Source organism: Xenia sp. Carnegie-2017, unplaced genomic scaffold, assembly GCF_021976095.1.
Source record: "Xenia sp. Carnegie-2017 unplaced genomic scaffold, XeniaSp_v1 HiC_scaffold_20, whole genome shotgun sequence".
Classification (NCBI taxonomy): domain Eukaryota; kingdom Metazoa; phylum Cnidaria; class Anthozoa; order Malacalcyonacea; family Xeniidae; genus Xenia; species Xenia sp. Carnegie-2017.
Genome location: NW_025813483.1, coordinates 15,227,714 through 15,253,981, shown reverse-complemented (window position 1 = coordinate 15,253,981; position 26,268 = coordinate 15,227,714). Strand labels below are relative to the sequence as shown.

Below are 26,268 nucleotides of genomic sequence, written 5' to 3'. Positions count from 1 at the left end.
TCTTGTAGGGGAATCATTTGTTGTGCGCCTTTATACTTCCCTAATGCATGTATGTAGGTAGAAATAATAGTTTTATTGTTATAGAACATTTATTTTATATACAGATTCCAGACAAGTGTGCTTCCACTTGTATATCATGCAAAATTATTCGTTTCATGGTGTAACCAATCTTTGTTACTTTTACTAACTTAAACACGAAGCAAATCATCTCTATATAACATAGTTACAATATGTACGAACAAAAAACTTGATAATACAGCTGAGCGAGGGATGCCGTTTGTAATGTATAGAATACAAAAGAAGAAGGCGATCTAGATTCTGAAATGTTGTTCTCAACAAACGCTCCACTATTAGAGATGGAACGCTTAATTTGGAAGGAACAACGTGCCTTTATAAAGTTCCTTATAGAGTACTGGCATTATTTTGCATTTCTAAAAACATTTTGTTCATTGTTTGTGGAAATGTTAATCTAAAAAATGACAAAAATATAAACTAATTTCATGCTGTATATTCAACAATTTTGGTAAATTTTTACACAACTTCGATAATCATAATTTTTGTGCCATCAACATAATTTTCATATTTTTTGAATGGCGTCGTTTTATTTAATTATTGATGTTATTTTAAATGTACGAAACTTCAATGTTAATAATTAAAAAGACGGTTCTTTTCAATGTTCATAAAATATTGCAAATTGCTAGACAGGTGTTAAAAACATAAAAGGTACATTTGGGTTAGGCATGGCTTGTCAATTACGACTGTCGGTAATTGATAATTGACTAAAATTCACAAGAAACATTAACATATTCATGAGATACATTTGACATATCAACTGATGTTCCATGAGATACATTTAACATATCAACTGATGTTCCATTAGATACATTAACATATCAAATGATGTTTCATGAGATACATTTGACATATCAACTGATGTTCCATGAGATACATTTAACATATCAACTGAAGTTCCATGAGATACATTTAACGTATCAACTGATGTTTCATGAGATACATTAACATATCAAATGATGTTTCATGAGATACATTTAACATATCAACTGATGTTTCATGAGATACATTTAACATATCAACTGATGTTTCATGAGAGACATTACATATCCCGATAGAACTATTCCATCATTTTTGCAATAAATCAATGTCACTCGTCAACTGTCAAAGCAAACCCAACAGGATAGACTTCTTCATGCATTGCTAATTTTTCTTCTTCCATGACGGGCAATGTTAGATATTGGCGACACACTGCGGTTATGTCTCGATTGTGGTGATGCAGCCCGGCTGTTAGGTTGAGAATTCGGTCGACTACTGCGTGCTTGAGACGGTAACAACCAGCTAGGTGAGATTTGGTTCACCTTACCAGAGGCATTGTTTACAAATGATAAAGTGTGATTTTCAATTTGAGAATCATTGTCTATCAAACGAGAATCGGGGTCTTTTACGCGCAGGCCGTCATCTTTCTCATAGGTTGACGTGGTAGGCCCAGGAAAACTCTGTGAATGTCTGGGTGGTAGCCCTGGTTTAGGTTTCTGGCTTTGTACCATACGTATAAGTAAAGCAAGCTGATTTTCAACGCGAGAAAATTTCGAGTCAATTTCGCATATTGTTTTGTTCATTTCACTGCGCAACTTAGCAATTTCTTGAGTTGTGAATTTTTTAATCATGTTACAATAAATACGCTCATTGTCTTTTATTTCAGCATGATAAAAGGCTTCCTCGTTCCCATTCTCCTCAGGTAGCTGCTCGTACAAATCAACTTCATTTTCTTCATCAATAACCGCAGTGGATACCCGGACAGGTCGTCTCGAGTTTTTAACGTGGACACTTCCACTGTCAAGTGAATAACCGTCGCCGGCAGATGACTCAAAATCGATGGTCTGGTTAAGTTCTTGAATTAAACTGAGCCTCCGACCGCGTCCAGCAGATGGTGTCATGTGTCGCATAGCTCTGTTAGAAAGCGAAGTACTTTCGAAAGAGTCAATATCCTGGACAGACTGCAACACTGAATTACGATCCTTTCGATTCATCTGATGTACAAAATAAACAACTTTACATTCATTCAACAATACTGAAATAAATCCAACAAACACATAAAAACATCAACAAATCTAATATTTCAGTAACATTAATGAAACTGGTTCCAGTATCAACGAGGTACGAATTTGAGATTGGAATCTCAACAAAACAATAAATCCTGAGCATAGGAACAGACCTGATATCTCAAGTTAAACGCCAATGTGAGGTGGCTGGAGAATTCAACCCCAGACTCCGGATACGTCATAAACACATCTCGTAAGTCATTCCTATCGATACAATGTAAATCACTGTACGTAAGAGCGCATACGTCAGCGATAGATTTCCCGACAGTCACTTCGTTACAAACGTCATCGCCAAAGACATCACCTTGACCTGAAAAGTAGGGCATGTAAATAGCGAGCTTTGTTGAAAATAACGTCTCGTCATAATCTTACCAAGTAAGCCAACCACGTGACCATCCTGTTTTACTTCAAATGTCCCGTGACTAATGAAATACAAAACATCCAAACTTTCACCTTCGTGTATAACGCGATCCCCAGGAGCCACGTGACAAATGCAAAAATTCCTTGCAATAGTGCGCAAGACACTCATTGGCATCGAGCTGAACGCTGGATTGCTGTACAGCACCTTCCGATTGAGATGAATACAAATATCAGATTGTAAATCTTTGGGACATTGCTTCAGCACCTACAATAAGACAAAACAATCAAAGTCGTTTTGAATGAAATCCGCATAACTTTTAATGGTTTATTCATTGTTGAGTGAGATACTTTTGCACAAACCTCGTCAGTATCAACACCTTTCTTAAGAGCCCATGTCGACATAAAATAGTCAAGAATTCTAGCGGAAAGGTCACTTGGAACTCGATAAAGTTTTTGAAATGATTTAATATTAACCAAAAGTGAATGATATTTTTCGGATTTTTTTTGAGCTTGCTGTACAATGGCTGTTACTTGACCAAAGATGACAGCGTAACCTAGAGCTAAAAAAAGATAAAAAGTTTACCACATGGTAGGGAGATCACTGAGTATTCGTAAAAAATACCAAAAGACAAGAACACTAAATAAAAAGTTTACAAAAAATGCTTTTGCATTTTACCACTTGCTAAGGCTTAATTTAGCTGATACACCATGTGTTTGACCGGTAACTTCGAGTTTTTTATTTACCTCCAACTATCATACATATGCTGCCAAAAATTTTCTCAGCCGTCGTGTTTGGAGATATGTTTCCAAAGCCAATTGTCGTCAAGCTCGTCAAACAATAATACAAAGCAGAAACGTACAAAGACGCGAGTGATGGCAGTATACGATTACCCTCAGTTGTGTTGAAAGGTTGATTTGTTTGTTTAGCAAGTGTGGCGACCCAACCAACTTCGTGAAAGTTGTCATAGGAACGAGCAATGAGGTAGAAAAGGCACGCCATTAGATGAGCGCAAAGAAGGAATACGACCAGACACAGGATCAATGTAACGAAACCATAATTGATGAATTGATTCATTTTTCGCGTAACACGACTCACTCGAAGAAGACGAATGCACTTAAAGATGCTGATGAGCTGCACAAACTGTCAAGATAGCAAATCGAAAACAGTTAAAAATAATATAAAATGGCAGCAAAGACAAGCCAATATAACATAGATGGAACTTACACTAGACTGCGATTTGTTGGTTTCTGTGCATAAATTAGCTCCTAAAAGATTTTTACTCTGTTTGCACAGGCTTATGCAAACCTTTGGGAGAACTCGAGAGCAGATCAGTGCAAGCCCAAGACCGATGGTCGAGGGTTGCACCTGCTCGAATTCTCCCAAAAGCCTGTGCAAACACGAAAAACATCTTTTATTTCTTTTATAAAATAACAATAATCCAAAGCATTTGTTATTTTGTAATTTCTGTACACCCTTTTCATATTAAATTATCTCTCTCATTTTATCTTTCTAAAGATGAGAAATTCTAAAAACAAAAGGACATTAACTCACTGTGTTACTACTACTAACTAACAACATCAGTCCATAGGGTAATGAAGTGATGAGATCCACAGCAAACCAAGTTCGAAGATAGTAACGTCGAATCTGTTTGAGGTCAGTGATAACTTCACCGTCCTGACCAAGGTATGACGTGTGAAAATTCACCGCAATATCCACAATAAAAAACACATCCACCAAAATGTCAAAGATGGTCATCGGCAAGGGGTCGTAATCAAAACAGAATGCAAATGGAACTGCAGATGCAGTATAAAGGATAAAAAGAAGTACAAACCAATCCCAGATAACTTTTTGACTAGAGTAATGCAATATCACCCATTTAGGAGGTTTTGGTATCTGCTGCTTGTATTGGAGAATGAAATCTGAATTGTGAACTCTCAACTGGAAAAGATAAATCGTCTAAATCATACATGACATCTTAGACACCTTCACCACCCATGTTTCCAATGTGATGGCGTAAAAAAGATTATGGGTGGGGTGGGATAGCGTCAATTTTACTATGAAAACGGGGCATTCTGAAAACATTTCAAACAATAACACAAAACTATGAGGTGATTAAAATCAGGAAGAGTCATAATTGCTCATACTGAGAGACACGTTTAACATAGGGTTTATAAAACTCCATTGTTATTTAAAAATAAATTCAGCCAAAAATATTCTTGTAAAAGAAAAACGCCACAATACTTTTTGTGCGTTCGATTGGGTGACAAATTCAGTTACAAAACACACACTTAGTAATAACCTTAAAAGCAATATTGAATAGAAATAATAGATACTGAGGTGAGGGGAAGGAAAACGTTAAATTCAATTACTTCAATACACCGTTGACCATTGGTGATTACCTGCGCAATACGAATCTTATTTTTTTCCTCCTTCGTTTTAGTAAAAGCAACTACGAATGCACTACGATCTGACTTAATGGTTTGTTTCAATTTCGACCACTTTTGAACGGCATCTGTGTAAACGATAACAAATATGTTGAAATAACATACCACTTCGGATAAATGAATATTTGCATGAATCACAAACCGTTTTCAACAATAGGCTCTTTCAGTTCAGTTATATCTTTGACGGTAATGAGAAAAAGTACAATTGTATTTTCTTCATTCTCAATTGGAGCAACGTGGAACAGATACCATACTGGTGTTCCTGTATTGATGATGAAGAATTCGAAATTAATATTTAATAGCAAATGTAGCCTTTCGGTCAACTAATCAACTTACATGCATACATCACAAATGTCAAGAACAAATATAAATGTAGTAGAAAGAAAATTAATTGGCTCAGCAACTTGTTACACGGTAGAGGATATAGGTTATGTCAGACAGTCATAGAAAATATATATACTTCCATTTTAATACTTTTGAGGAAATTCTATAAGGAGTATTTAAGTCTTACGCTTTCTTTAGAAATTTTTAACAAACAACGTTGTTAAAAAAGTTTTTTAACTTTAAATGAGCTTCTATAATGTAAATTTTGATGAGCGTATTCTAGATCTGGCACTGTGGTTACACTAAGTAACTTTATAGACGTGAAGTGTCAAAATTAATGAAAGAAAATAAGAATTTAGTTTTAGAAGCTTCCAATTCAAAGAACACAATGATAAGTGGTTAGGCCTTTAAGATTTTCTACAATTCATACCCCAAGGAATGGATTTGTTTGCTCTATCCGAGTTAACACAAAATTCGTACATTGATATTCAAAAGTGAATCATCCTTTTTTTGTGTATCGTCTTCGACCAAGTTTCAGAAAGTACAACAGTAGCATGTGAAGCATGTTAAAACTAACCATCTTTTTTTCTTCCAATGAACTCAACCTGACAAGTTATTTTCATTCGCAAAGCATTCTGGATTTCTTCAGCAGCACTCTTCTTCACAGATGAGCCGTAAAGAAATCTGCAGTCACAACTAGACTGCATCACATCAGAACGCTTGAATCCAGTCATCTGAGAGAATCCATTACTGCAGTATACTACGGGATAGCCTGCTATCTCTGCACTTCCAACCATAAAGCTCTCATCTAGAAAATTTATAGAATATTTATATATATTCGTATTTTACAGCAATATATACGTAAGTTTTAGCATAGAGATCTGGGGCCGGTTGCACAAAGCCTGGATAGCGTTATCGACTGGATAGCAAATTTTTCTGAACGTTCATAAAATCTCTTATAAGAGAAAAATATACGATTTGAACTGTGCAATCGCTGAAATAAAATATCGTTTCGAAGATTACAAAATTTCTTTGCCGTGAGAAAAATATAAACACCTTTTTTACAAGTTTGAAAATTTTCGCTATCCAGGCTTCGTGCAACCGGCCCCAGAGGACAGCTGGGAGTGTTATCAACAAAGGTGAGGTAGTCGACTTCAAAATATAACAACATATGGATGATTTGTCATTGTAAATTATCACAACGGCAATTTAATGCAACTTAAAAAGCTGTTGTCGACCAATCATAACATAATTATACGATTGTACATCCATAATGACAAAACTTTCGCCATTCTACACGATCGAGGCACAACGATTTTCAAATGTTTTCCATGCTGTTTATAAACATTAAAAATTCAAACGGGCGTTCAAAAAAGAGCTTTCTTTGGACAATAGCTCAGAAAACCATATCGTATAGTGATTTGAAAACAAATCTTACTAAGACGCGCCTTTAGAGGACTCTCGCATGAGATAGGATCAAAATCATTGCTATACACGTTGAGAAACGAGAGGAGACAATTGAGGAACAGAAAATTGAGAGATAATACAAAGACAACATGCTTTTTAAACAATGATTGATTAAAACGTCAAAAGACATGCTGATACAACGAATTTTAAACAAACAGCCATTGTATATATTTTTCATCTTGCATGAAACGACATGAAACTTATACACTTATACAATGATTCCATTCTACGCCTGTGATCGTCTTTCACAAAGAATTGCTTCAAAATGGGATTACGACAAATGCCACCTCATCTTTGTAACGTCATCAGTGATGCAGCTGACATATAAATTAGTTTTCCTTTTAGCTAAAAACGAACGCTAACTGCACAGATATAATATTGTAATGAACGAAACTTATCTTCAATCGCTTGACAAACAACAAAGACTGATGAAGGGGGGAAACTTTTCTGAAAATCAAACGAAATCGGTTGCCATGCATTTTTTCCTAGCAAATTTTCTGTGCAGCCACATCTATACATAAATTTATTGATTGACACCTTTTTGCTTCAATTTCGAATAATCACATTTCGATGCCTGTCAACGTATATTATAATAATTTCCATGTGAAAAATTAACATGCCATTATTACCATTAGAGGCTTTCGGTTGTGCTTACGATTTAAATATTTTAATTGAAAGACTGCAAGGCGCGGGGCATTAGTTTGAAGACTAAAATATTTCGCAACGGTGCCGTGGAATCGAAATAAAGTGCCTAAAGCGTTCCTAAAGCAACGGTCAAAGACCGCCCGTATATAGTTTATATAGAAATCCGCCACACTGATAAGCTTGTATTTCTCAGACATCATAATATTGATAAAAATTTTAATAATAACTATGATATTTTCCATTGTCTTCAAAATAAATGCATTGAGCATGTTGCGTTGTTTAATTTGTTTAAATGATAACAGAAAATTTGTGAAATTTCGCATACGAATAATCGGGGGATTGAAAATCGATATTCCATGTGGTAGATGATGGCTTTAAGCTGTGTTTACGACATGATTGAACTATATGATTAAATTAAGATTTTTTGGACAAATAAGACGTTTGTGTACACTAGCAACGAAAGTAAAGGCTTATTGTCTTTCAAATAAAATAAATTCGAAGTGGTTTTAAAAATTTTGCTTTGGCGTACAACAATACAATCAAGCAGCGCTCGATAAAATGAAAAGTTTGCTTGAGCAATGACAAAAAAAAGTTTTTTTTGAATAGTTCAGAAGACTCGGTATAGTTACAAACGTTTAATGACCTTGCTAAGTGGCAAATCATAATATTCATATATCATTCTTCACTGCAAGAACACACAAAAAATGACACACATAACAGAAAACATTGCAAAATAAGAAACCCCGAGCAAAGAAAAGAGTGCATGTTAACCAAAATAGCTCTGACGTCTACAGCTGTGAAATGGTAATACTTAGAAAACAAGCTAACTGAAAAAAAACTTACGAAGGTCACCAGTTCGTCGTATGACGTCTTCTAAGAAAGTATTTTGGGGTACGATAAGACCACGACGACCGATCGGCATATCCAATTCTCGTGGATTATCACTTGCGTTGTTTCTTGTTTCTGTCAAACAGTAATACACCAAACTACTTATATATTCTAGACAACACAGCATCTGTGTGTTTCCAATTAAACTACAAGTCACGCGCATGCGTTTTCTAATTCATTAAAAATTCTGTAGCACCTGTAACCAGTAACGTGTTGCTAGAACGTATAGTCATTAACTTAAGTAATAACAAGACGGACGAAATGCCGAACACTGAACATTTATCCTCCACCTGCATTCAGGTGTGCAGACAAAGGACTGTAACATACCGTTGAATTGAGCAACTTTAGACATAAAATGAGGACAACAAGCCATCTAACAGAAAGAAAGAAATCGAAGACAAAATTAGCGAAAAAACAGACAAGGAGACTGCTTAGCAATTAAAAGGAATATGATGGTATTAATGAGAAAGTACGCAAGCTAGTGTTGTGCAGCATCTACAATTCTTTGAAATATAAACACTCGATAATCAGGGAATTATGACAATCATTGATCTTCTTGTTGACAAATATTTTAGACGGGCGGCAACGTACCTTAGCACAGAAAGGTATTTCCTAAAAAGTCCAAATCCAAAAACAAACTCCACTCAAGCATTTCAACGTTGTGACTAAGTTAAAAAAGAAAATTAACAATTATAATTAAGTAATAAATTATTAAATTCCACCATCTAGTGACATGCACATGCCATCATAAGTCTCGATTGAGTACTTATAGTTAAATAACAATAGTATACCATTTTAGGTTAACATTACGTCATTATCATGACGACCCACCCGTTTACAATGCAGGACAGTGCGTAATAGTATATCATTTTAGGTTAAAATTACGTCATTATCATGACGATCCACCCGTTTACAATGCAGGACCGTGCTCTATGATTGCAGATCGCTTGAAAGAAATACTTCTTTTTGTCGCGTCCAGTAAAAATTCTTTCAGAATAAAGAGAATAGTTCAAAGAGCATGAAAAACTCCTATGTATTTGTTATTAAATGTTTGGTCAAACAACAAGACGTTGTTTCAGGACTATTGTTGATCAGCGGCATTTTAATCTGTTCTTTCATCCAACGAAAAAACATGGAAGGTTGTGAAAACAAAATACATTCCCACAACATTTTCAAAATTGCCCATTGCACTATCTAATACAGAAAAATGCAAACCTTACTCCACTTAGGAGACGCTTGACAAGCCATTAGATCTAGATCAATTCAATGATCGAATTACGAAGATTTGGGGCGAAATATTTGTAAAGTTAGGACAAATATAACATTGCATGTTAAATCCCTGCAACGTATAATCCTTACCATGTATTTCATAAGGTCTATTACCAAAAAACGCGCAAAATTGAAGTATGTATTGATTGAAAATTGACAATTCTAAAAACCAACATATTCTTCCATTAGAAGCACGTTCGAATTATTTTCACAGTTTAATTAAAGCATGGTCGGAGCATTTTGGACAAATTACAACATAGCAACAAATTATGTAGAACAATTTAAATATGACAAATGGCTTAACTAGAAAGTCATTGAGGACTTAATTGTATAGAAGAAGCGTTCATTCTACATTTCCCATCGTATATAGCGCGAAAGTAATAGCTCTGGCTGACCTTTGGACACTGGAATACGGGTAAAATTGCCATTTCATTCGGTTATCATAGTTTATAGGAGATCTAAAACACTGAATATCTCATCAATTTCATCGTGATTGTCATGTAGTAATTTCTCCTCACTAAATCCCTTTTTATTCAAAACAACGTGATCCGTTTTCAGGAAATGCTCGTTATCACAATTGAAAGAATTAAGGACATCATTACCACGGTCAACTTGAGTCAACTCTTTGTCAACAATACCATTTATAACCGCCTTTTTCAACAGGTTTGTCTTGTTGACATTTTTTAAATTCCCATAGTTATGATGAGTGGAAAGGTGAACATCTGATTCTGAAGAACATTTTGATTCAAGCAAAGAATCCAAATTTTTCCTATGTTTCCGAGAGAAACCATCTCCGTTGAACGAATCGATGGAAAATTCTCTCTTTTTCATTGTTTTCTTCTTTAGTAAACACTCTGCTCTAAAAACAACCCTTCGCTCTTTGCAAGACAACAATTTCCTTTCACGCAAGATTGAACGAAAAAATTTGAGAAGAACACGTTTCATTCTTGACGAGTAATGCGATAAATCCACCTTCATGATCAAGTTGAGCATAGTAAAGCGATACTTTGAGATCCTTATAAACACTTTGCCCAATATTCGTTTAAAGCAAGAGGAGTTTTGCACACCAGCAAAAGATTTCCTTGCCAAAGCACCTGCCACAGATCTACATAGCTTTAATTTTGGACGAAATTCCTTTGTCTCAATAGGCTTAAGCATGCCTTCACTTTTGTCTTCCATGGCCAATTTCCCCACCAAATTTATTCTTGATTGTTGTCTATTGACAACTGGTTTTCCAATGTCCAAACTCTTTTCACTTAACAATATTTCCTTATCTGTTTTATCTAAATGCTCATTCCTTTTATCTAACCTTGATTCTTTTCTATCAAAAACTGGTTCTCCAAGATCCAAACTCCCCTCATTCAACTTCTCACCACACATGTCTGAAAGTGCTAAATAATAATGTGGAAATAACAAGTCAATTTGTGGTTATCTGTCAGATGGAACAAAAATCTTACCATATTGTTGTTACCAAATCTTACCGTGTTGTTGCAATTGCTGTTGACAATAATCCTCCAGACAACTAAATCAATAAATACAACAGCATGACAATTTTTCTCGCAGAAGTGAATTAATTTAGAAGGAGCATTACTTTCTACTTAACATGCAATCAACATCATGTTTGAGCCAAACTTCCAAAGACTTTGGGTACTTGTTGTACTGAAAACCAATTTTCAATTCAAGGTAATGAAGCAGTTTAATCACAAGCAAAATAAAAATGAATTCATAAATTGTATTGTAAACATACAAATACACTCACAGACTCTGCTATTTGAGAATTTTGAGCAAGTAATAAAATATATTGATAACAATTCACAAGGCATCTCCAACAATCCTTTTGAAGAACCCTGCAAAAATTTTAAATTCATTATCAGGTACCTTATGCTAAAGAGTAATTACCATGAATTTTCCTTTGCATTACACCATAATAAATTGCAATACATACCACAGCCTGCTGATTAAGGACACAAATACAACATGAAGTGACACAAAGAAACCACGAGCCATGTACGCAAGATTGTACCTGAGTTTTCATCAGTTAAGAAATAAGAAGCAAACATTGGAAACACCATTGAGAGTATCTAATTGGAGTATGTGTGTACTAATGGGAGTAACCAGTGATAGTTCTGATGAGAGTAACCATAGGAATGAGAATGACAATACTCACAATAGCAAGTAATATGAGTGTATGATAATAGTATTGATAGGAATACTCATCAAGTTAATAAAATTTCATTTCAGGATACTGTACAATCTCTTCACAAAGTAGGATTATCTGATGAAAACATCGAAACAATAATTAATAATCCACTAAAGTTCATAAAAGTTAATTGTTTTAAATACTTAAACTATAACAACTGAAAGCAAAGAAAAATTAATCCGCAATTCCCAAACACAACCACAAGTGTCTTCTAAATGTGCCCCTATAGTTTACTATAATATTTAGAGGGCAGATTTTTCCATGGTTACCAAACAGCCACATACCCGTAATGTGATTTCTCCTCCGACCATTATCTTATCCAAAGTTTCGTGAAAATCCTCATGTTTGCTGTTTTTAAAATATTTTAAATCCAACCAACAGTATAATGACTTTTTTATCTAGAAAGAATAAAATTTGAAAATTAAGTCTAGCCTTTATCAATGAGTACTTTTAAGTAAATTACATCAATTTATTGTTTTGTAAAATTACCCTTTGTAAACACTGAAAAAACTTCTCCTTTTTGTGTGCATTTTTCGACTTGTATATCAGTTTCTTCAGAACTTTCAACTCTACCATTTGCATTTGTGATGTCTGCATTAGAAATTCCGTGTTCACGTCCAGTTTTTCCTGTATAGTGACCATGGTTTCGTTTGTCTATAAATAAAGCTACAGTCAAAGGAACACTGTAAAGAATTGAATTGACTCTCAAATGAATATTATACACACCTTTTTTTCTTGTGAGATTTGAAAATCAAAATTCGCTACATCATCACCATGTTTTCGTTGTGTTCCTCTCTTCCTCACTCTCGATTCCTCGTCCCGGAAACATCCGGAAAGATTCGTTGAATGCCCGCGAAGGCCCGGATGTCGCGAACGTTGCGAACAGCAGTGAACTAGCACCAGTGAACTCTACAACAAGAGTTCAAGTTGTTGTAGAGTCCATTGACTACCACCAATGACTAGCACTCGCGAGTTTTTCAAAGACTTCAAATTGCACTCGTCCTTCGGATTCGTGCAATTTTGATAGTCTTTGAAAAACTCACTCGTGCATGTTTTTCCCAAATTGCACTCGAAACCATGCTATTACCTATACGAAAACAGTGAAAAATTATTTGTTTTTGTTTTTTGACACATTTTGAGCTGTAAAATTTCATCTATCATACTTAGCGTATGCCTCAGCAAGATATTTCGAGGAGAAACATAATCGGCAAGAATCGTGAACGATTGTTTTTAACAATATATTATACCAAGTTTATCAGCCCGTTATATGCAATGTGTTCATTTTCTTTTCTCTCTTTGTATGCTTTACACGGACAGCACAAGAATAGGGTGTTATGTTTTTGAAAAATAAACTTGATTTTTACACATATAAATCGATAAAATAGTTTTTAAGAATCCTTTTGCGAGGATCTTGCACTTTTCTTTATGACACTGAGCTGTATATATGTACTTGCAGATGTGTATATTTTCATTGTATGAGAAATGCTCTTAAAAACACATTTTTCTACTTGGAAAGTTGCTCAATATTTACGACACTTAGTAGGATTGTGTATTTAAGAAAGATTGTTATTTGCAGTGCGGTGTTTGAAATTGAATGAAGATATGATCTTCGCACTTTGCTGGACAATTTAAGCTATTGTCTCATGAACCTGAAAAACTCACCGTTGAGTCACCTGAGTTTTTCAGGTTCATGAGACAATTGCTTAAATTGTCCAGCAAAGTGCGAAGATCATATCTTCATTCAATTGTGCATTTAACATGGAACTACAATATACTGGTGGATTCAACGTTTAGGTAGGCAGAAAACTCACTATATAAAACAAAGTTTTTTTATAAAGGAATACGTCTACTGGTTTATTTAAACTAGCGTTTTTCTCGCTTATTACTAGAAATACTAACATGATTTCACATTTCTCTAATTTCACTCCGGGAAATCAACGAGTCTCGCCGGACTACTCCGGACATTCCCGGGCGTTGAGTTGGATTTACTCCTTCGTTACCATTTACCATCCACTAAAATGTGGTTGTTGGACTGGTTGGACTCTGTCGACATCGAGCTTCCTATATTTTAATATTGCTTTGTTCATTTTGATGTACGAATGATAAAGTTTTTACTTTAAGTTAACAAAAATTGACATCATGTCCACAAGTTTCAAGATTCTCATTTCCATATCGAAGAATGACGATGGTTCACAATTATTTTTTAAGATGGATGGTGAACGGTTCAAGTATCCTAAGACCGTCAAGTTTAATGCGGAAACTGTTTACAAGATCACCATACGAGTACAGCCTCATGAAAATATAAGGTTTGTTGAAAATCTGATACTTATATTAAAAAAAGGTGTTCGTCAGTTGTTTGAAAGCATTTTACTTTTTAAAACAATAAATGGCTGCTTAGTTACCTGACAGACAAGGACTTTGAATGGTATTATTTTAACTGTTCATTATATTCACTCCACTTTCATTTGATGTGTAGCAATGTAAGCTTGAGTGGAGTCAATGTTGATGGACAATCAACTAAAGAGGAATCCAGCTCTTCTTTTTCTGGTGTATGGTCATCTGGTAACATCCAAAAGACTAAAAATAATGCTCGAACAGTTATACCTCTTAAAATCCAGTTCGAGAATGGTAGCAGTGTTCAGATGTCATTACAATGTAAATTTTACCCTTTAAATGAAAATGCCCACAATGTTTGGGGAACGCCACTCAAAAACATTGAAGTGAAATGCAGCCACAAAAAAGAACTAAACAGTACTACAGTAGATGAAATAAATTTCAGATAGAGACACATTTTATTAATGTGTTGTTTTGTGTGATTCCTTATTCATTTTCTACTAATTAAATTCATGTATGCCACAAGACTAAACATTTAAATAAATTTATTAATTAAGTACATGTTTCTATAAATCAATTAATTTTTTAAATACATCAATTATTAATTTCAGTCTTATAAATACAACAAGCATGAATATCAACATCACCTATAGAATACAAAAAATGTACATAGTACAATAAATATTTTTTGTTCATAACCTGTTGTTTTTCTCACCCTCTTGGCTGACCTGATGGTAGACAACTCTTTGTTTGCTCATTTTTGACAGCACCTGATACAATTCTCGTTTGTAACATAGCCTAATGCTAATCACCATGACAATGCAGAGTGTCGCCATAGAGATTATCAATTTATTAATCAATGACAATTTTAGTGTATCTCCAGGTAAATTATCTTCACTAGCTTTTGTTTTAGAATGAATGTCAGCTTGAGGATAGACAATTCTTCCTTTCCATAGATCCCTCTCAATCACAATATGTCCTTTACTATCCTTCCTATAACCACTAAACAGCCATAGCTGATCCTTGACATACCAAACACAAGCTCCAAACCTTGCCCTAGGTTTTACACTTTTTGACATGATTTTCACCCAAATGTGATTGGACATATTTAACATCCAATGATCAGAAGAGTAATTTGAAGCTGCATACCTAGATACCTTCCCTCCCAGCAAATTGAGATTACCCATACGATCAATCCAACGTACAAACCCCTTTCTTGTGGCAAAGAACTCTTTGCCAGTTTTATTTACTTGTAATACACTGAACACATTATTTTTCACAATCAACAACTTGGAAGCAGATAGAAGACCAGGATAGGACCAAACATATTTTGATGATAAAAACAACAAATGGGAATTTTTAACAGACTTTGTAAGAAGCGTGGACATATGTAAACTCCAGTTCTTTGTCACAATTCCATAATGCCACAATTTAATAATGTTTTGTTTGAGGCACAATAGTTTGATAACAGTTAAAGTCTCGTTACACCACATGGCTACACATGAATAACCTGTGTTGTTTCTTGGGTAATGAAGATATTTCCATATATTTGAAGACATGTTGTATAACCATAATCTTTCATTTTTTTTATGTAGAATATGTCCAAATATATAGGCATCCCCTAGGCAATAACTTGTCAAACCTTTGTCGATGAATGTTGGGCTATTTGATAAATGTTTGTAATCCATTTTTTGCCATTTGTGAAATTTCAGTTCAAAACGCCAAAGATCATGTACATATTTTAAAACATTGGAACCATTCTTTGACGTATAGGTCACACCCCCAAAGAGCCACAGTTGCTCCTTGTTATCCACCCAGGATTGTGCTTTGTAACATCCTCTTGGCTGTACATGGTCATTCATCGAAACTCTGTTCCAAACTAGATCAACTACTTAAAACCACAAAAATTTTCAAAATCCTGAATATGAGTAACAACAGGACGTATTGCATGCGCATTGGATCACATGAAAATATTATATGAATCATAATTGTTCTAGAGAAGATATATTTTCCCGTCAAGAAATGCGAATCTTAAACATAAGAAAGAAAAGAAAAACAACATGCATAATATTTGCAAGTCATGTAAACTCTTTGGGAGCTTTTTTAAGTTTTTTTTACCTGATAACACAGATGGACAAAAAATAGAGAGAAGAATGATAGCAACAAACATCATCATCAATTATCAACGAAAACATAAAGTTTCTATCAGTAAGATTGAAAATACACCAGACGTTTTGAGAGTTTCGAAGATGTTGACTAATTTTATTTCATTTATAATTCATAGCTGCGGTTGGATGCAAGATCGGAAATTGTCGAAGCTTTGCGGGAATTGTCGAAACGTTTGCCGCTATCTTGCGGCAACTTTCCGACGAAGTACGAACTACAAAAATTTGTTTACTTGCTGTACACACAAAAAGATAAAGGAGCGGATGGCGTCCGGAAAATCACTCGCAAGAACCAAGAGTGGCTTGCGAATGCTACCTAACAATGAACAAGATCGTTCTCCTTTTACAATAGAAGAACCACCGTGGCAACCTGATGACCAAGTATGTATTTTCGATCATTGTTATGGCTATTTTAATATGACAGTTTGACTGCGCTCTACGTTTGATATTGATAATTTTCCTTAACAAAGCTAGTGTTTTGCAAATATGCATTGGTAATCCTATATCATGATCAATCTCGATTGATTTAACAAAAAAGTATCAAATTCCTTTCTTATTTTTTAGTACAATTCTTGTATCAAATGTAAAGTTGTGTTTGATTTTTGGAAGAGACGTGTAAGCTTAAAATAATTTTATGCCTTGCAGGTGGCGAATAAAACGTAAACTTATTCCTTAATTGTTTCAGCATCATTGTCGAAGATGTGGAAATTTATTCTGTGGATCATGCTGTGATCAAAAAGTTCTCTTGTTAAGACTGAATTTTGTGGATCCAGTTCGTGTTTGTGAAGAATGTGCAATTGTTGCAAGAAAAGAAAATGAATTCTTTAATAAATCTCTCAAAGTTTTAATTCATGGTAGTAATGGTCATAAAAATTAATATAAGAAAGTCCTGTCCTTGATGGCCACTCCAGAAGTCAAGTGTGCAGTTTCTTTGGTTGCCACTAAAAAAATCTTGTTTCCTAAAAATATGTTTTGTAAGTTCTTAATTAAATGTTTTAGCAATGATTTTTTTTGATAGGGGCAAACTTTTACATTGGCAATTCGTGCGATAAAAGTTTTCACTGTCAACTAAACCACAAGAATCACAGGTCAGAGTCATCATTAAGGTCTTGTTTTGCTATTTTAACATTCAAAATAAAGTTTTGAAAATTTTCTATTGCTTTTATTATTGTCAGAGAAATCATAATTGGCAAAGGTGAAGGTGTTATTGATTTAACAGAGTTGGTCTCTGTAAAAACTATCTCAGAGAACCCTGAAACACCAGGTGGTATATTGTAGCCGTGATAAACTGGTTGAATCAGAGCATTAATTGTCTAGATTGTTAACTTATGGTCTGTTTCTGTAGGTTCTACCTTACCTGTAGTAACTGGGCTAATATTCAAATGCAAATCTGAGAGGAAAAACAAGATAGAAACTGTTGAACTTCGAGCTTTAGAACCATCACAAAATGGCAGGAAAGCATCATTAAATTGGATCATCGCCATGCAAAAAGTGATTATTGCTTTAGTATTCAGAATTTGTAGTCACTTTTTTCAGTGATAGTTGTATGTTTTTGATGTTGATTGATCATCATGGTAGTTTCTGTTTTATTTCTATGTAGGGAATAAAAATATTATTTGAAGCTGGAAACTGATGAAGACTATGATGATATTTGGTTAATGTGTAAAACAAAAGTGATATTTTACACCAATACTATCATGAAGTCATTTACAATTAACTAGTAAATATGTAGAAACCACCATTTTTACCATGTGTGTTATCTATTGTGTGTTATACTTTAACCAACTGATATTGGCAAATAGTTTGGTGTAAATTCTTAATAAACATATTTGTATATAGTAGTCAAAAGGAATATTTTACAAAATTATTCATTTTTAGCATTGCTGTTTTATTGCATTTTGAATGAGATAGAATCAAAGTTGGATATTCAATTAAACATGTATCCAAAAGGAAGTGCGTATAGCACGCTCGAACATCTCCAGAACGTCCTGACTTTGTGCACTTTCAAGCGTTGATCTGAAGATAGCCAACATCTGCTGTCGTCATCACTCATGAAATTTCCGGCCTGTGTATTCGCGAAACGACAATGTTTTTGCATTGATTCGATGAATAACAATGTTATATTTGATAAATAAATTTGTGTCTTGTTTCTTCATCAGATCAATTCTCGTTTTCGAGATGACGGCAAATTAGATGCCTGAACGCCATCATCGAGAACAATTAAGAAATACTATCGTGGTAATCGTGATGGGTGTCGGCCTTAACACGCTGAGAAACGCAGCAGGCATGGCAGTATATACGTAAAACTAAACTGCATCGCTCTAGTACAGCTAATCTCAAAAAAGTTTAAGAGAAAGAGAAAAATTTTGACGCGAGAATATTTTTGTTATTTTATATTATGTAAATCTCACCATACTAAAACATGAAGATAACTCATGGTGGACTGTTGTGGAAGATAAACACTTCCCATGACTGTAAATTGTGTCAGATTCTGGTGTGTACGTCATGGGGAAGTGCGAAAGATCAACACTGATTGTAATCAGTAATCTGATTGCACGAATAATAAAGCTGTTGCACTCGCTGTAAGCAACATAACTTCTGAGTTCCTCTCAAAGGTCAGTACGGTGTCGTGGAGACATCAAAACAAAAAGAAATTATGAAGGTATAACAGTTACACTGATATTTGTAACGTTTATGTCTCATTTGCATAATATGCGTAAACAAAAATAGCACGCATGTGTAGAATAGTCCGTGCTAGGATCCACATGCAAGTATGTCTATTACGTTCAAAATCATAACGCAAGCAGGAATCGGCAGAGTAAGTCTCTTTGACTAGTATCTAAAAGATGTAGGAGTGAGTCTATCACTCACTTTGAATTGACTAAAAAATATTCTAAGGGCGTGATTTGTAAATCCTTCAGTGCGAGCTCTATCCAAGCTATTAGGAAAAATAGTACTCGAAATAGTACAAATAGGCTATTCTTAAAGGAGCTAACTAATTGATATAAAAAATAAATCGAAGTCGTGCAGTTGGCAATACGCACAACATGTTGATACAAGATGTTTGATCAATCATCAATGTAATAATGAAATTTCGTCATGGAAGTAAAAGAATATTCTCCCACAGGTTTACACAACATGTATCATCGCGGTGATTGGATGGACAATATGCAAAGCATCACCACAAAAGAAGAAAAGGAAAGACGTAAGTTGAAAGAATAAAGCAATTTTATGTGATGATAAGGATAAAGAATAAGCAATGAACATTCATAAAAATAATGACAAATATTGGCATCTGTTGATCATATTTTCACCGATAAAGGAAATTTTGTTGCTAACAAACTCATTAACACCTAAAAATAACTAAATAATAGGTTTAGAATAAGCCTCTTGAAAAAATTGAGTAAAAAAATGTTTCAATTCTGTTTATAAAACTTCTGATATGAAAATGAATTACATCATCTCTATTTAGCACTTTTCACACCTACGGAAAACTTCCAAAGTAATGAACTGCAAAAAATGTTTCTAAGCGCGCTATTTCACCGGAAGTGACTCTTGTCTTATCCTAAAATAAATTATATTATCTTTTTTCTAGCCATTTTTATACCTACAACGCTATGGCTACATTGAATCCATGGCGGGCCAAATCTCTCACGCTCATTCGGCTGATAACGCAATACGTAAATTCCAGCGTTATGCAAAACTTCCCGTAACAGGAATAATGGACAGAGCAACCAGAAAAAAACTGACTGGACCTCGATGTGGTTCACAAGACTTCACCCCTAGAGGGTCTAACAGTGGTAATGTTGTTGGTATGGCCGCTAGAGCGATACAAGTGTCCTCCTTTAGAGACATGCGCAGAAAGAAGCGCTACGTAAAACAAGGATCTTCTTGGAAAAAGAGGGTAAAAAGAGGTTGTTAAAACTTCACAGTATTATTTTAAAGATTTAAATCATGAGTTTAACTTTCACAGACCATAACTTGGAGTTTACAAAACTATCCGTCAAGCAGCATAAGGATGTCAAAAAGAGACGTAGAAAGAACTTTGGTAAGAGCATTTAATATGTGGCAGTCGGCATCTCAGTTAAATTTCAGAAGATTGGCAAACAAGAACCTAAATGTTGACATTATTGTAAAGTTTGGTAAAAGATACCACGGCGATCCATATTTATTTGATGGTGAAGGAGGAACACTTGCTCACGCTTTCTATCCTGGAATAACTAACACAGGTAATTTGCACGATGTTTGATTATTTATAAATGATTGAAATCCGACAATCTTGTCAGTAATATCTTCTACCTACCACCTTTGCTAAGGAAGTAAAATCTGGCCTCCGTCTAACTGGTTGAGGCTGCTTTTTATCTACTCAAAGAAAAATCCACTTAGCGAAAACCAAGATCGTAAGATCAACACTCAACGTTTCTCTGCATTTAAGGTTTGTCAGGTGACATTCATTTTGATGACGACGAGATATGGTCCTTAAATGGTCAGCAAGGGACCACTGACTTTATGTGGACTTCCTTACACGAGATTGGACATGCCATTGGTCTAGAGCACTCAGAAAGACGGGACGCCATTATGTGGCCATGGTTTGAAGGATACAGAGCGAATGTAAAACTCAAGCAGGATGACATCAATGGCATTCAAAGCATTTATGGTGAGAAGCGAATTAAATTTTCATTTTAGATGGAAAGAACTTTTGAGGAAAGAAAAATAAAATTAATTGCACGGTCTTATGAGATGCAATCATTTATCATATATTATCATTTAGGAACTCGTGTACAAGCAACTTCATGTTCAACAAACGGAAAATTTAAGCCTGTGGTTTCCTCTGTATGTTACAACAGCCGACTCGACGCAGTCGTCTACCACAAAGAAAGTTGTACAACATATTTGTTTTTGGGTGCATATTTATGGAGAATGGATGATGCAAAACGCGCAGGACAACGCGAGAGAATCTCATCTGTATTTCGTGGTTTAGCAGGAAATATAGATGCAGCTTATGCACGTAGTGATGGTTCATTAGTTTTCTTCAGATATAATCAGTGAGTACGGTACACAGAGGAAGTAATTATGTAAAAAGGATAAACGACAACAATATCCCATTTTGCATTTTAAGGTTTTGGATCTATAACAAGAACTTCCGAAAACTTCAAGGTCCTTTAGATATTCAACGATTTATAAAGAACGCCAGAAACGTACGACTTCGTCGAATTGGTGCAGCAATGGTGTGGGATGGCAACAACAGAGTTTATTTCTTCCGTGGTAAAAAATATTGGAGATATAACGAAAAGAACAAAGTTATTGATAAAGGCTATCCTAAGCGAACTTCTGTCTGGCGTGATGTTCGTAGTCCTGTAGACGCCGCTTTTAGCTGGAAAAACAGCAAAACATTCTTCTTGCGAGGCAACGATATCGATAAGTTTAGTAATAGTTTATTCCGAGTAAGAAAAGGGCGCAAAATAAATAAATTTGTAAGAAACTGTTGACTTGCAGATGGTCGCATTCTCCAGTTGACGTACATTTGTAGATATTTGTACATAGAAATTTTCATTTTTGGACTTATTAAAAAAAATGATCGCGTGAAATAGGACGAGGGTTTCTCCTGTTTTCTTCATTACGCAAATATTCGAAGTGTTCGATTTTACGTAATTAATGACGTCATAATACAGGCTCGCAACTTCTGCAATCGAACTTTAAAGTAGTGTGTATGAAGAAAAAACGATATTTCTATCGGGATGTACTAGAATACAGCCAGAACACCACCTGCAGATCCATGGTAAGGAATATGAGACGGGTATCGTACAGTTTTTAACAACCAAAGGCCGTACCATCAAAATTAACAAACAAAGTAAATGGTTTGAACCCGAGAGTATCGTTACATGTTTGTAAACGATGATCGTCCAGGTTAATAAAGTCCTGAGAAGGACTGTTTTTGTTGTTGTTGACTGACGTTTCGACAACCTCAGCGGTAGTCATCCTCAGAGTCAAATGATGAAATCTTTGAACAACAACAAAAACAGTCCTTCTCAGGACTTTATTAACCTGGACGATCATCATTTACAAACATATATTTACACATTGTTGTGAAATGCATTGGGAAAAAGAAACTCGTAAAATTTATGGTTTAAGCAACCACCGCAGTTAGGTGCCATCTTTTTATAGCAATGCATTTTGATTTTCTATTTTGCAGTTTCGTTGTAGTAAACTTCATGTCAAAAAGAAAGAAGTCTATCTAGCGATATCACTGTCATTGGGAATGTTCTTATCAGTTGCTCTACTTAACGACTTCGTCGCGTATTTAGTACTAGAAATGCCAGAATATACCACACAAAAGTTCACCTTCACAATACTGGTATTAATACAAGAAAACAAAATATGATTATATTTTTGAAGAATGTGATTTGCTAACAAATATCTTTTCGTTGATTTTTAAGATGTGTAATTGGATTTCGTTTCAATTGGCCATCCTAGCCTTTATCTATAACTGTTTAGCTATGAAATGTGTCGCAAAGCATATATCAGCTGTGTCACTTGGTAACAGTTATTCCTTATTGAAACGTTATTTTACAAATGTTTGCTTAATTGAAATTCGCTTTATTCTAGTTTGGAATTCGGTTTTATTCATCATAAGAATATCACTAGACCTTGCAATGATTCGATACAGAAAAGAGAATTACGCGATCGAATGAAAACAATCAAATTATTAAAAAGGTAACGAGTATATGGGTAAACCTAACAATAACTACCCGGATGATGAGGGTAAACTAAACATTCTGCATGGCGAGGGTAAGCCCAGCAACAACTTGCTGTATGGTCTGGTAGACACAATATAAATGATAATGCCACATTAAAGTGACCAAGCAGTTTTAATCACCAACTTCTAACACAGTCATGCGAACTGCATTTTTATGCAAAATTAAGATTCGATTACCAGCAAAACACCACAATGTACAACACAAGTTCAACATACAATAAATTACCATCAAAACACCACAATGTACAACACAAGATCACCATAAAATTACCATCAAAACACCACAATGTACAACACAAGTTCACCATACAATAAATTACCATCAAAACACCGCAATGCACAACACAAGATCACCATAAAAAATTACCAGTAAAACACCGCAATGTACAACACAATATCACCATACAATAAATTACCATCAAAACACCGCAATGCACAACACAAGATCACCATAAAAAATTACCAGTAAAACACCGCAATGTACAACACAATATCACCATACAAGAAATTACTTGTATATATTATTAATAACGCCACTAAGAAGGAATACGGTGTATTAAGTCACACCAGACAAAAATATTTACACATGTTGAAGGCTTTCGTGAATTTCGTTTTAGGCTTCTACGCGAAGTTTCCGAGAACAAATCGCAAGCAAAACGACGACATAGCCGATATGTGAATACATTTAGATGGCATTAAGCTAAACAGTAGATAGATAAAACCTTTCAAAACAATTCTAATGTTTATTTTACTATAAAATAAATCACATGTTAAATGAAATGAGATTCTTATCGGCGTGCTGTAAACATAGTTTGCAAGATGAAGTTAATATGCAGTTGGCATTTGCTATTCCCGCTGTTGTTGACGTCGAGGTTTAAGATTCAGTACAATGTAGTAAATGATACCAACATTACAACAAGTATAAACGGATTTTCATATTTTCTTGCCGGGGTAATGTCATGAAGTTTGATAGAGTGAAGTCATAAGAAAATGACGTAACATAAAACACTATAGAACCAAAGAGAGGATTCTATAGCAGTTACGTAAATCTCTTTAGGTAGCGAAGAAAGTATAAACAAAAAAACTCTTCAGTTCAGCAAGACTTTTTATGTATGGCTATACATAGTGAGGGTTGCATTGAATTTTTTTTGAGGGGTAAACTATATGTTTAGTGATGTTAAAAAACATAAATCAAAGGAGAAGCAGCTCTTGCAACCCCAGAAAATCCGCTTATATCGAAGTAAATTTTTCATAACTCGAATTGATTCAACTATTTTTAATACGAATATTTGGGTTCGCTAAAGGATCCAATAAGGGATCATTATTAACCAAATTTCTCCTTGCTCTAGTCATCATAACAATCAGCGTAATGGCAACAAAAATGCATAAGAAAACAAGAATTGTAATTCTTTTTAACGGACTGTTAGAATCTTCTTTAACAGCTCGACTTTGATTTCGTAATCTACGAACGATAAAGACCTCAGCTAAGTGTTGCGTAACGCCATTGGCAACAATTTTTAGCGCCAACAAACACTACGTATCATCAATGGTTGAAAACTAACAATCTCAAATATCACATGCAAATTTTGTTTCGCTGACGTCAGTGTACTACGTCACTCAACATAAAAACAGTCAGCCGCATATTTTATCGCAGATGACGTTTTTGCTGTGTAAACGTTGCACCTTGATTATCATAGCTTTATACATAAATGAATGAAAATTCTTACCCAAACCACAGCGTGAGCCATTGGACAGCACTTCGTCTTTTGTATTTGTCATCATCGTGATCTTTTGTGTTTGAGATTTTAAAATCTGGCTCACGAGCGTCAAAAATCTTTCTTGATACAGTACCTATGGATAGCAATATTTTATATGAGCTGAGGATAATTGTTAAACTCACAACCATGAATGATAATTATGGCAACTACCTGAAGGATGTTTTTCAGTTCCAGCATAGGTGGGCTGTGGTGAAACACACAGCTCATCATTTTTCTTTGTGTCTGATCGAATGTCAACAATATGTTGCTGAGGTGTAAATACAGGGGTTGGAGCCTCTCTTTCATACATTGGTGTTGATGTCATTGTCATTGTCATTTCTTTCTTTGTTGCTATTGTATCTTTTTCTCGTTCATTTAAACCTAAAATTGAAGATGATGAAATATTTATAAATTATGAAAGAACCTTATTTCAAAACTGAATATAAACCTCTGTGGTTGACAATGTTTTGCACAGCAATCTCATCTTGTATAGTAGGAGCCTAGAGAAACAAAAACACATGCTTTATTATGATTTATTTAGAAACTAGACCAATTACCCAATGCCCCTTGACAACTGCCTGACATTCTCTGGCAATTCCCTAGTATCTCCAACTTACTCCTTTAAGTCCTTACAAACCAGTTGATTTCCCTTCCTGTACACTGGGTTCCAACCAACCCATAAGTAACCCTTACCAACAAGCTAATGCTTCAAAGATTAATCATCAGGTCGTCATTTACTCACCACAGGTATTCCAAGACCAGTTTTAGCCCAACTGGCATTAATTAGTTTCATCTTCAATGCTTCAGCAACAGGTGAGACAAGATTATTTGGGGGAAAAATGCATGCCTACAGAGAACAGGATATTGTTTTATTTCCTGCTAAATTAAATATTACATTTTGTAATTGAGATGATCAACGAACCTTACAATTTGGGCAAGTATATCCAGCTGGAGCAGTATTTGAAGGTAAACTTAAAGCAAAGTTATTGAGACACTCCCAATGAAAGACATCTATATACATATGAAAAAAATGGAAAATTGTTTCAAGCAAAATTATGAACAGTAAATGTTCGACTTTTTCCTACCATAGCAGGTCAATCTCACTGTTTCTCCCACTGACAGATCGCCATTACACAAAGTACATATTGGATTATAATCACTATCTTGTAACCAATGAAGATAAGACTTCACTATACACTAAAGAAAAACACATTCGTAGGAAAATGATTGATGGTTCAATAAACATGAAAGAAGTTCATCGCTCAGCCATTAATAACAAACATAAGTTACTCACCCGAGTATGGTCGGTAACAAGACAATATTCGCAAACGTTAACTCGATGTTCAAAGCAAAACAGATTGGTTACTTTCTTCTTCGGACATTTACAAAGACCCATGACGAGGGAAACAAACCATTAGTTCAATAATTTAAGATTTCCCCTTCGTTTTGCCACGTCGAATAAAGTATTGTGGCCATTTTGGATGTAGTATAGTCACCGACACTACTCGTTTTCATACACCAGAGGAACACATTTTTTTGC

At 34.9% G+C, this 26,268-nt stretch overlaps 7 protein-coding genes and 1 long non-coding RNA gene across 15 annotated transcripts; 4 read left to right on the top strand and 4 right to left on the bottom strand.

Moving 5' to 3' along the window:
- Nucleotides 1-52: 52 nt before the first annotated feature.
- LOC124441146 (potassium voltage-gated channel subfamily H member 5-like) lies at nt 53-8,913 on the bottom strand. Of its 2 annotated transcripts, XM_046991577.1 has the most exons (12): nt 8,838-8,913; nt 8,574-8,619; nt 8,202-8,321; nt 5,824-6,054; nt 5,065-5,184; nt 4,878-4,990; nt 4,030-4,416; nt 3,222-3,618; nt 2,838-3,037; nt 2,490-2,742; nt 2,231-2,427; nt 53-2,045 (listed from the first exon to the last, which is right to left on the bottom strand). In XM_046991577.1, the coding sequence occupies exons 2-12, from the start codon at nt 8,617-8,619 to the stop codon at nt 1,206-1,208; spliced, it is 2,904 nt and encodes a 967-aa protein (XP_046847533.1). In that variant the 5' UTR covers nt 8,838-8,913; the 3' UTR covers nt 53-1,205. The 2 variants fall into 2 exon arrangements, with proteins under 2 accessions (XP_046847533.1, XP_046847534.1); XM_046991578.1 differs by lacking the exons at nt 5,824-6,054; nt 8,202-8,321; nt 8,574-8,619; nt 8,838-8,913 and adding an exon at nt 5,677-5,817.
- LOC124441152 lies at nt 8,783-12,775 on the bottom strand. 3 transcript variants are annotated; one of them, XM_046991587.1, is made up of 10 exons: nt 12,442-12,775; nt 12,205-12,369; nt 12,000-12,113; nt 11,762-11,790; nt 11,461-11,538; nt 11,275-11,362; nt 11,107-11,174; nt 10,997-11,037; nt 10,825-10,906; nt 8,783-8,911 (listed from the first exon to the last, which is right to left on the bottom strand). In XM_046991587.1, the coding sequence occupies exons 2-10, from the start codon at nt 12,355-12,357 to the stop codon at nt 8,839-8,841; spliced, it is 726 nt and encodes a 241-aa protein (XP_046847543.1). In that variant the 5' UTR covers nt 12,358-12,369; nt 12,442-12,775; the 3' UTR covers nt 8,783-8,838. The 3 variants fall into 3 exon arrangements, with proteins under 3 accessions (XP_046847543.1, XP_046847542.1, XP_046847541.1); XM_046991586.1 differs by lacking the exon at nt 8,783-8,911 and having other exon boundaries at nt 9,718-10,897; nt 12,442-12,773; XM_046991585.1 differs by lacking the exon at nt 8,783-8,911 and having other exon boundaries at nt 9,718-10,906; nt 12,442-12,772.
- A 1,016-nt stretch (nt 12,776-13,791) lies between these two features.
- Nucleotides 13,792-14,747, top strand: LOC124441162 (CB1 cannabinoid receptor-interacting protein 1-like). Its single transcript, XM_046991598.1, has 3 exons — nt 13,792-13,808; nt 13,924-14,021; nt 14,192-14,747. Exons 2-3 carry the CDS (start codon nt 13,924-13,926, stop codon nt 14,496-14,498), a joined length of 405 nt encoding a protein of 134 aa, XP_046847554.1. The 5' UTR covers nt 13,792-13,808; the 3' UTR covers nt 14,499-14,747.
- On the bottom strand, nt 14,489-16,340 carry LOC124441156. 2 transcript variants are annotated; one of them, XM_046991592.1, is made up of 2 exons: nt 16,168-16,340; nt 14,489-15,937 (listed from the first exon to the last, which is right to left on the bottom strand). In XM_046991592.1, exons 1-2 carry the CDS (start codon nt 16,223-16,225, stop codon nt 14,742-14,744), a joined length of 1,254 nt encoding a protein of 417 aa, XP_046847548.1. In that variant the 5' UTR covers nt 16,226-16,340; the 3' UTR covers nt 14,489-14,741. The 2 variants fall into 2 exon arrangements, with proteins under 2 accessions (XP_046847548.1, XP_046847547.1); XM_046991591.1 differs by having other exon boundaries at nt 14,489-15,940; nt 16,168-16,326.
- On the top strand, nt 15,936-18,091 carry LOC124441160 (zinc finger FYVE domain-containing protein 21-like). Its single transcript, XM_046991596.1, has 8 exons — nt 15,936-16,257; nt 16,334-16,595; nt 16,779-16,829; nt 16,900-17,068; nt 17,233-17,302; nt 17,390-17,478; nt 17,560-17,705; nt 17,815-18,091. The coding sequence occupies exons 2-8, from the start codon at nt 16,344-16,346 to the stop codon at nt 17,845-17,847; spliced, it is 810 nt and encodes a 269-aa protein (XP_046847552.1). The 5' UTR covers nt 15,936-16,257; nt 16,334-16,343; the 3' UTR covers nt 17,848-18,091.
- LOC124441157 (zinc finger protein-like 1 homolog) lies at nt 17,043-26,222 on the bottom strand. Of its 2 annotated transcripts, none has more exons than XM_046991594.1 (8): nt 26,023-26,222; nt 25,814-25,925; nt 25,651-25,739; nt 25,471-25,575; nt 25,177-25,228; nt 24,900-25,109; nt 24,699-24,822; nt 17,043-17,173 (listed from the first exon to the last, which is right to left on the bottom strand). In XM_046991594.1, the coding sequence occupies exons 1-8, from the start codon at nt 26,122-26,124 to the stop codon at nt 17,059-17,061; spliced, it is 909 nt and encodes a 302-aa protein (XP_046847550.1). In that variant the 5' UTR covers nt 26,125-26,222; the 3' UTR covers nt 17,043-17,058. The 2 variants fall into 2 exon arrangements, with proteins under 2 accessions (XP_046847550.1, XP_046847549.1); XM_046991593.1 differs by lacking the exon at nt 17,043-17,173 and adding an exon at nt 23,695-24,433.
- Nucleotides 18,571-21,802, top strand: LOC124441151 (matrix metalloproteinase-15-like). Of its 3 annotated transcripts, XM_046991584.1 has the most exons (8): nt 18,925-19,032; nt 19,342-19,419; nt 19,810-20,118; nt 20,188-20,262; nt 20,353-20,443; nt 20,650-20,871; nt 20,986-21,259; nt 21,334-21,802. In XM_046991584.1, the coding sequence occupies exons 1-8, from the start codon at nt 18,988-18,990 to the stop codon at nt 21,701-21,703; spliced, it is 1,464 nt and encodes a 487-aa protein (XP_046847540.1). In that variant the 5' UTR covers nt 18,925-18,987; the 3' UTR covers nt 21,704-21,802. The 3 variants fall into 3 exon arrangements, with proteins under 3 accessions (XP_046847539.1, XP_046847538.1, XP_046847540.1); XM_046991583.1 differs by lacking the exon at nt 18,925-19,032 and adding an exon at nt 18,571-18,876 and having other exon boundaries at nt 20,188-20,443; XM_046991582.1 differs by having other exon boundaries at nt 18,924-19,032; nt 20,188-20,443.
- LOC124441163 lies at nt 22,258-22,910 on the top strand. Its single transcript, XR_006946892.1, has 3 exons — nt 22,258-22,569; nt 22,652-22,751; nt 22,821-22,910. It is a non-coding gene; the product is annotated as an uncharacterized LOC124441163 (long non-coding RNA).
- Nucleotides 26,223-26,268: the final 46 nt, after the last annotated feature.

Coding starts and splice junctions, on each gene's coding strand:
- LOC124441146 (XM_046991577.1), bottom strand. CDS start 8,619: ATGGCTTGTTGTCCTCATTTTATGTCTAAAGTTGCTCAATTCAACG. Junction 2,428..2,489: donor TCACGTGGTTGGCTTACTTG/GTAAGATTATGA, acceptor CCTACTTTTCAG/GTCAAGGTGATGTCTTTGGC. Junction 2,046..2,230: donor CGTTTAACTTGAGATATCAG/GTCTGTTCCTAT, acceptor TTTGTACATCAG/ATGAATCGAAAGGATCGTAA.
- LOC124441152 (XM_046991585.1), bottom strand. CDS start 12,357: ATGGTCACTATACAGGAAAAACTGGACGTGAACACGGAATTTCTAATG. Junction 12,114..12,204: donor TTTTTCAGTGTTTACAAAGG/GTAATTTTACAA, acceptor TATTCTTTCTAG/ATAAAAAAGTCATTATACTG. Junction 11,791..11,999: donor GAGGAGAAATCACATTACGG/GTATGTGGCTGT, acceptor TGTTTTCATCAG/ATAATCCTACTTTGTGAAGA.
- LOC124441162 (XM_046991598.1), top strand. CDS start 13,924: ATGGATGGTGAACGGTTCAAGTATCCTAAGACCGTCAAGTTTAATGCG. Junction 14,022..14,191: donor CAGCCTCATGAAAATATAAG/GTTTGTTGAAAA, acceptor TTTGATGTGTAG/CAATGTAAGCTTGAGTGGAG.
- LOC124441156 (XM_046991591.1), bottom strand. CDS start 16,225: ATGATGATGTTTGTTGCTATCATTCTTCTCTCTATTTTTTGTCCATCT. Junction 15,941..16,167: donor TTGTCCATCTGTGTTATCAG/GTAAAAAAAACT, acceptor TGTGGTTTTAAG/TAGTTGATCTAGTTTGGAAC.
- LOC124441160 (XM_046991596.1), top strand. CDS start 16,344: ATGCAAGATCGGAAATTGTCGAAGCTTTGCGGGAATTGTCGAAACGTT. Junction 16,596..16,778: donor CGTGGCAACCTGATGACCAA/GTATGTATTTTC, acceptor CTTATTTTTTAG/TACAATTCTTGTATCAAATG. Junction 16,830..16,899: donor TTGATTTTTGGAAGAGACGT/GTAAGCTTAAAA, acceptor TAATTGTTTCAG/CATCATTGTCGAAGATGTGG.
- LOC124441151 (XM_046991582.1), top strand. CDS start 18,988: ATGTCTATTACGTTCAAAATCATAACGCAAGCAGGAATCGGCAGA. Junction 19,420..19,809: donor AAAAGAAGAAAAGGAAAGAC/GTAAGTTGAAAG, acceptor TCTTTTTTCTAG/CCATTTTTATACCTACAACG. Junction 20,119..20,187: donor GATCTTCTTGGAAAAAGAGG/GTAAAAAGAGGT, acceptor TAACTTTCACAG/ACCATAACTTGGAGTTTACA.
- LOC124441157 (XM_046991593.1), bottom strand. CDS start 26,124: ATGGGTCTTTGTAAATGTCCGAAGAAGAAAGTAACCAATCTGTTTTGC. Junction 25,110..25,176: donor AAACATTGTCAACCACAGAG/GTTTATATTCAG, acceptor CTTCAATTTTAG/GTTTAAATGAACGAGAAAAA. Junction 24,434..24,698: donor TGGCTCACGCTGTGGTTTGG/GTAAGAATTTTC, acceptor TATCGTTCGTAG/ATTACGAAATCAAAGTCGAG.